This window comes from Quercus robur, chromosome 7, assembly GCF_932294415.1.
Source record: "Quercus robur chromosome 7, dhQueRobu3.1, whole genome shotgun sequence".
In the NCBI taxonomy this organism is placed as follows: Eukaryota; Viridiplantae; Streptophyta; class Magnoliopsida; order Fagales; family Fagaceae; genus Quercus; species Quercus robur.
In genome coordinates, this window is record NC_065540.1 from 27,430,032 (window position 1) to 27,438,385 (window position 8,354).

Below are 8,354 nucleotides of genomic sequence, written 5' to 3' on the forward strand. Positions count from 1 at the left end.
TTAAGCACTGAGCTACCATTTCGCTCGCTCTATTGATTAATGGGTTGTTATTGTCTCGCTTTGGTTTTGCGATTTGTGAGGGACCTGGATTGTCATTTTATTCACTCTTTCTTGTTTATTTTCCTTTATTTATATTTTTTTCATTAAACGATGAAATAATGGTCATGATGTTAATAATAATAAAAAAAAAAAATAATAATAATAATAAAATTCCTTTTTACTTATTGAATTTTATAATACATCTTAATGACTTTTTATAAAAAGTCACTACTTTATTAGTTTTTGTTATTTCTTGATGATATTCTTTTAAGTCATTCTGAACGAGTGCAGCTGGTTAAAAATAGCCATTTTAACAAATAAAACCTAACATTTAAAAAAAAAAATTTATTCATCAGATATATATATATATATATATATATATTTTTTTTTTTGCGCATTATTTTAAAACCTATTAAATGTCGCATTTCTCAGATGTATATTTTCAATTCATTTATATAGGAGCAGATTAATAGATGGACTAGATTGACACATTTTAGGACTAGATTGATAAAAATTAAACATTAGAGACTAATTTCACAATCGCAGTAAATATCCAAGGGATTAAATTGCATTTTAGTTTTTATTTTTATCTGGTACAGTGAAATGAAGATTCCATGAAGCATATATTATTTATTTTTATTTTTATTTTAACTATTTCTTCGTTGAAATATGATTATCGGGTCTCTGAGGGCTGCTAAAATGAAAATCATCTCAAATAAACTTTGATATAAATACCATTTGATACCAGAAAGAATAGTCGAAAGCTTGTATAAAATTTGTGAAAAAATCACTAAAAATTCGAGCAAACTTCTTTTCTAAATTTTGAATAACCTATACATATACACTGAGTTCTAATGTCACCATTAATTAAATTACAATAGACAGGCACATGCACAACAGAAAGTTGTGGCTATGTAATGTGTGTATTCTTCTAAAGAATCTATACGTTGATTTTCTATGGTAAAAAGCTACTTATTCAAGTGGCAGTCCCTTTGGACTGTTGAATGTCCAGCTCATGCTCAGCAACCATGATACAGGAATCAGTTTCCAGTGATGAAATAGAGCTTTTATCCTTTAACAACGAATCCTTAGGAGAATTTAGCATGTCTGTTGTGCACTGCACATCGGGTGTTATGCCAACCTGATCTATGTCATGTAGAGCAGGAGATAGGTACTTCGCAACTGTTACAATCAGAGCTGACCCATCATGGAGCTCTGTCACACTCTGTATTAAGACTCATCAGTTAAAAACCATGCAACATAAGCTCAAAACAGTTATGGTGGCCTGTGATTTAAGCTTAACAAAGGTGCAAGGTTAGAAATTGTAGTGATGCAGATAAGAAAGAGCAAAGTTAGCACTGAACATGCCAGGGATTGTATAACCAGAAGTTCTAGTGTTTGATTGCCATTGAATTCATTAGAAGCACGCATTGTGTTAATATTTTTCAATTGAGCATTATCAATCAAAGATAATTGCTTGAATATGTTAAATCCTTGGGAAGTGCTATAATAAGGTAAAGAATCTGTATTTCTTTATAAGTTAAGAATAAAAAAATACCTGAATTTTTCCTTTGCCAAAGGTTTTGTGCCCAACAAGAATAGCCCTACCATTGTCATGTAGTGCTCCTGCCAAAATCTCACTTGCGCTTGCACTTCCCTCATTGACCTGTTTCAAGTGGTAATTAATACGCAATCATAATTATTGAGGGCTTGATACTGTACCCCCAAAAAAATTGCTTTATGTTCTCTCCCTCGCATGTTTTATCACTAAATACTCAGGCCAACATGCATATGATATCAATTTCAGACATGTAAGGATCAACTAGAACATCGATATATTTTTCAGAATGAACGATAAAACAATCAGTTTAAAATGATACAAGGGGGGTTTTAATCCAAAGCGAGAGTTTTTTGATGCATTGTAAGTGGGCAAAGGGGGATTTGAATCCAAAATATCTCCGTTGTAAATCCATTGCAAACAACATGATATGCCATTGGACCTAAAGGTTATTGGCAAAAGCATGTAGAGAGCTCACATCTATAGCATGAAAATAATTCGGTTTATGTTGATCCATGTTGGCCGGCCAAGGTCATTTTGGGTTAAAAATTCAACCAGCTTCAACCCAGTGCTGATCTTTATAAGACAAACCCAAGAACAGAAAAGTTTTAATTACAACAAACTTTTTAAATGAATAAATTGGTTTAAAGTTATCGAACTGGAATCCTAAAATGGACCTAGCTTTATTGGATACTAATCATTTTCAAGTTCATTTCTTTGCAATTTTACTTGCATGAACACAAACTTGGGAACCTTTCAAATTCATTGACTAATTAAACAAGTTCTATATGTGAATCATATATTGATCTGCACATACATTTGTTAATATGATTCTAGGATATGATGCACAGATTCAAAAAATTATTAAGTGAAGTTCATGCAAATTCTTCTACATAGGAGAATCAAGAATTATTTACATGGCTTCCTGTTGATATGAAGTTTACACGTATAAAAGTTAGATACTTACAAGCACAACAAGAGGATCATTAGTTATAGCATGCCCATTGACCATGCTGATGTGTGACATATTCCCATCCCGATCAATTGTATTCACAAGAGTCTCATCCCCATCTAGCCATATTTGAGCAACATCAAGCCCTGCTTTTACCAGGCCTCCCTGTTGAATGAGTTTAAAGAAGCAAGAAAAAAATTATGGAACTAAAACTCAAGGTAAGAAAATGAACTTTGTATGTTTTTCCATTTGAAAATATAAGGTAAGAAAATTTACAGGATTGTTCCGCAGATCAAGTATATATGCACGAACGTCCTGACTCTCCATTTCTTGAATTGCATTCTCCATATCAGCAGCGGCAGTCTGTCATCAAACAGAAAGGCTTCTAATGATTCATATAAAAATCATAGAAATAATTTGAACACTTAACAAATGATCCATTAGATTTCCTTATAGAATGCAAAATCATAAAAAGACGTGGAACTCTTAAGTTATAACTACCTGAGAGAAAGCTGACAGCTTCACATAACCAGTTTTTGTCAGATGGCCATCTGCTGTTCTATGAGGGATGATGGCACTGGATATGGGAGAAAGCTTAATGTACTCCCGAGGTATTTTGACCTTCAAGCAGATGATGCAAGTTTCCAGATCAGTTAAAGAATATAACAAGCCAGGGTGGATGCATGCTAGTGCATGAAACTATAATTTTAGGCTTTCTTTCTATACAGTCAGAAAGAAACCAATTCCATGTCATTACCTCTCTGATACTAGAATCACTTCCCAAATCTTTGCTCTGGAAAACAGAAAACTGTATTAGTTAAGGGATGTGAGATTGTTAAGAAGATCAGATTACAATTCAAAAAGAAAAATTCCCCAGAATCAAGAACAATTATTGCTGCTTAGAAAGTATTTGCATCAGTCAACAAGCCCAAAAAATAAATACATACGGAGACTTACCATAAATATGCAGTGTCTGATGTCTTAGTATTACAAGCTTGTCCACAAGTACTAACAAAATGAATTGACTTGAATGTTCTAATCTTCCTGCATTTTTTATTTAATTAAAATTCAACAGTCCTCATTCTTCCACAACTTAAGGTTAATCATCCCTCATAAATTATTCAGCTAAAAGGCATTCACTAACAGACATGAAACTCTAAAGTTGGAATGAAGAATAGAGGCCAATTTTTGGTTCAGCAGTTGGAGAATGCTATGTTTAACCAAGTCTTCTGTTGCATGTACATGAGAGTCAAATTCTTTTTTGGTAAGTATTTAATAGTCAAATTCTTCCAAATTCAACATCCTTGGGGACACAGAATTGAGAATCCATAACATACCATGAAGTATGAACCAAAATTTGGAAGCAATATACATTCAGTATTCTCCTTTCGTACTGATAGATTAACATACTAATTCTCCGTATAAGAAAAAATAAAGGCCTGATCTTATTATTATAGAAAAACACTATATAATTGAATCTTCTTCTTTGTAAATTTAGTAGTACGGAAAGAAGCTTAGCATGATAAGTGCTAAAGAATTCTATGACACTCTTAAATGGTCATCCTCAACATGTATCAGAATGGAGAAAAAAAGAAAATTTATGTTAGAGAGAGAGAATGATAATTACACTGTGGACTTTTACAGTAACAATTGTTCCAGCACGCCCTCTAAGCTTCTGTGCAGCTGCTTCACTATCAACACCATCAAGCCTCTCCCCTGAAATCCCAAAGAGAGTTCAAAACTCAGATGACATAAGTTGATGAATATTAGGCTGGAAAAATTATGCCCTTTATAAGAAACCTCCAGCCTCTCCAGAAAACAAATTGCTCTCCATAGACAATCAAGAGAAACACATATTGAAAGGAAAATAGTAGATTACAACAACATGCATTGTAAACTTTGAGTTAAATGTTTAGATAAAGTAAAATTGTATAAATAACTGCAGACGTGCCAAAGCAAGTGGTTAGACTTAGCCATTTAAGTATTTATGCAATAGCAATTCAAAAAAATAAATACTTGAGTTGTCGTACCATGAAAATGCCTGCTACCAATACTGGCAGTGATGTGCCTTGAAATTTTACTCACTCTAGTTTCAGCTAACTATACCCTACAAACCTATGATGTACTTCAAGGTAAATTAAAAATGAAATGTACTTTTGTGTTCCTGCATTCCCATAATTATTGGATGTGTGCCACTACTTGCTGCTCTTTATCCATTTTGTTTTGAGTTTATTTATCTTTTTAATTTTTTATGATAGTTTTTGGTGTGTCTCTTGTATGAATCCTATATATACAAGAGACATAAGAACTGTATGGTGTGTCTCTTATATTTCAAAAGAATTCAGTTATAGCTTCAGATGGACCTCTTTTTGAGATCTCCATATTAATTATAGAGATATCAAAGATGCAGAATTGCTGGTAATTAGCGATGTGGTATGCAAATTATGTTTTTGATAAGTAATAATAATAATATGCATATTATAGAACAATTACTTCTTGTCATTTGTATTCCATTCTTCGGGTTATAACATGGATATCCATTCTACTTGTGAGCATTCAAGTTTTACTAGATTCCACAGGCATTATATAATCTAATAATCATAATTTATGTGTATGACTATCATTATTTCAGCACCAAGAATGCTTGTTAAGGGATACTAATACATTAACTCTTGTTTGAAAGTGCCTACCTTGTGCATGAGGTTTGTGAGGACAGGAAGGCACCTACATACTAAAGGGAATATGCATGAAATTCTCAGATTTGTGAGATGCAAAAATAGAGAAAAAATATACACCAAGAAAAATAATCACACACAAGACAGTATTTACGTGGTTCGGTAATTTGCCTACGTCCACAGAGTTGTAGGGATTTCACTATCCTCAAGGAAAAATACAAGATATGGCAGTCTAATTTTCTCTCTCATAACAACATCAAAACCCTAATCTCCAAAACAACAGTATTTATATCCTGACCACAAGTTTCACAATGGGCTACAAAACGGGCCAAAAGCCTATCGGCCCAAGTCTCCGTTCCATGAACTAAGTCTCAGAAAATCTCTAATTAAGAACCGTAACAATATTATTTCAGATCGGGTCATAATCCGGATTAAACACAACTAGGCTCCACAAAGCCCAAAACATACTTACCATTCATGGAACCTAAGACAAATGTGCGATCACATTTTTGCCAATATAAATACCTGGAGCCAGGTTTTGAGTTGGTTCTTCTTCAAAAAGATATGGTAAAACTATTTGAAACTAGTCAAACATCAAACTACAAGAACTCTAGTTTTATGTGCGTTTGCCATTTGACATCTAGAATTTTTCATCCTCCAAAAATTTCAGTAACACATGCATAATGCTCCCCAAAAAGGGACAAGGAACATTCTATTTTCAGTAATAAAACAGAAATCTAAGCATATATAAGCAAAGAAATACGGCAACTAAAGACTAATTGTAATGCTAATTTTATAAACCTCAAAAAGAGGTGTTCCCTTGAGAAAGCTTAGTGCATAGGACTTGGAAGTAACTGCAACAGCATACCATGATGGGCAAGGTCATTATTTCATTCAATCACTATATATAAAGACTCCATATGAAAGGGAAATCTCAGTTAGCAGAATACCATTAATCTCAATCAACTCATCTCCTTCATGTATGCCAGCACGAGCAGCTGGGCTACCGTCTACACAAGACAAAACAACCTGCAATGTCAACAACAAGGAAATCAATCTGGTGCTTGAACATATGATGAGCAATGGTAGCAATGAAACATCTAGATTTACACTCTCTTCCCTTTTCCCCCCTTCTTAAATGAATTTTTTTTTTGGATTAATCCATAATCTAATAGAGGTTGCTTAAATTAATATATTCATATAATGAAAATAAATTGCAATAAATTTTGATCACGTTCTATGAAATCACCAAGGATTTTGCCTGACAGGGAAAGTAGATAACTCCTTGTTCTCACTAGTTATGATTTTCGTATAAAATGGACACAGAAAATTTTAAAGCAGAAATTTGTCTAATTTCCAAAAATCAGCCAGTAAATAACTGTAACTGCTATGAAAAGATCTAAAAAAGAAAAGATTTATTTTGTGTGACTAACCAAATGGCCCGTTCTTGGTTCAGCATTTATGAAAAGGCCGACCCCTTGCAAATTTCCGTCGCTTCCAATTCTGAAACTTTGATATTCCTGCAAGTAAAATAGCATTCTTAGATAAATCATAATACCATTTATATGTATATAAGAGCTAGAACTAAGAAAAGGAAAACATAGTGATATTAAGAATATATAAGAGAACTAGACCTTAGGACTGATAATCCTAGTAAATGGATCTCCAAGTGTAGAGAGCATTGCACTGATTTTGTTATACGCCGCATCGGATGACCTCAGGGGAAACATTTCCACCATTGTTTGTTGCAACTTTGAATCCCAATCTACAAAACAAAGAATTATCACGAATTAGGAACAAAAACACAGAGGTATTTAATGAAACCTTAACAACTAAGATACCTTGATGATTAAATGTTGGGTCTATGAATGTTTCTCGAATCAAACCCCAAGCCTCCACAAGAGTTCTTTGAACTGTATTCACCTAGCATAGCACAAAAAAAAAAAAAAAAAAACACCCACCTTATTTACTTAACTAAGCAATTCACTAATTTGAATGACCATATAAACAAAAACAAAAACAAAAGAACACCTCTTGAGCCCGTGAAACAGGAAAAGCGACAGTGAGAGACTCAGAGAAAGCAGGGGAATCATAACAGACTGATAGTAAAGCAGCTGCTGCAGCGGCAAACCCAAACAGGCCCTTTCCAATTGATTTGATCAGTTGTTGTTCCTCAGAAATTGATGGGTCTGATTTGTGGCTTGACATGCAGCTCAACTTACTCCTCCACCTCTTGCTTCGTATTATTAAGGATGAAAATCGATGAGAACGGAGTGAGAGTGAAGTGGGTCTTAGGAACTCGGTTGAGATTGTTGGTGTGCATGTGCAATGGGTTGGTTTGAGATTCAAGTTTGGTCGTAGAGCCTCCATTACCATTTCCAAGGCAAGACTCTCACGAATTAATGTCCAGTAGTAAAGCTTTCAACTTTGGCCTTTTGTTTATAGCTAAACGTAGAAGTAAGGAAGACGTTGTGTTGTTGAGATTCCGATTGGGGCCCACATGAATCCTCTGCGTGTGGTTCTAAGCTTTATTGCGTATGCCAGCCAGTATGTATGAATATAGTTGACTCAATTTTTCTTTATTAAATTGCAAATTGCGCTTTTTTGTCTTATATTTAATTCAGTCATATAATTTTAATATTATTCTTTACATTCAATAATCAATATAGTCATTTCATCTTTTATTTTATATATATATATATATATTTTTTTCAAATCTAGTTATGTAACATTGTGCTACTAGGTATCTTGAAAAAAATCTAGCTATGAAAGCTCTATAGCATCCTACACTATTTTTCTGGTTTTAATTAATTTGAAAGAGTAGTATAAGTTAACCCAAAAACTTAAAAGTTCATTAATTATGGATCATGGTTGGTATTACTAGTAATGTTGTACATCACCAACCCTCGTCTTTCTTTTTCTCTTTTTAGTAGTTAATTTAATAGCTATAATAATAGATGAGGAATGATTCAAACTCTAATTCTCTTATTTAATAAAATATAGCAGTAGTCCTTTCATACCAAGAGCATGATGCCAATAGACCATAAGACCTCTCGAATATTTAAATATTCCTTGAATCACATTCTAATAAGTCAAAACCATGATAGATCAAATTCTAAAAAGGATATAA

At 33.4% G+C, this 8,354-nt stretch overlaps 1 protein-coding gene across 1 annotated transcript; it reads right to left on the bottom strand.

Annotated features, from left to right (window-relative positions):
- Positions 1 to 836: 836 nt before the first annotated feature.
- Positions 837 to 7,674, bottom strand: LOC126692984 (carboxyl-terminal-processing peptidase 3, chloroplastic). Its single transcript, XM_050388817.1, has 12 exons — positions 7,256 to 7,674; positions 7,066 to 7,147; positions 6,859 to 6,989; positions 6,658 to 6,744; positions 6,175 to 6,253; positions 4,177 to 4,265; positions 3,307 to 3,342; positions 3,051 to 3,170; positions 2,826 to 2,912; positions 2,565 to 2,714; positions 1,598 to 1,705; positions 837 to 1,264 (listed from the first exon to the last, which is right to left on the bottom strand). The coding sequence occupies exons 1-12, from the start codon at positions 7,598 to 7,600 to the stop codon at positions 1,016 to 1,018; spliced, it is 1,563 nt and encodes a 520-aa protein (XP_050244774.1). The 5' UTR covers positions 7,601 to 7,674; the 3' UTR covers positions 837 to 1,015.
- Between the last annotated feature and the right edge of the window lie 680 nt (positions 7,675 to 8,354).

What these genes read in the sequence shown, in the direction of transcription:
- LOC126692984 (XM_050388817.1), bottom strand. Translation starts at nt 7,600, where the DNA reads ATGGTAATGGAGGCTCTACGACCAAACTTGAATCTCAAACCAACCCAT. An exon ending in CTAGGATTATCAGTCCTAAG is followed by an intron (nt 6,745 to 6,858) that starts GTCTAGTTCTCT and finishes TTTTACTTGCAG; the next exon opens with GAATATCAAAGTTTCAGAAT. An exon ending in AGCTGTCAGCTTTCTCTCAG is followed by an intron (nt 2,913 to 3,050) that starts GTAGTTATAACT and finishes GTTTGATGACAG; the next exon opens with ACTGCCGCTGCTGATATGGA.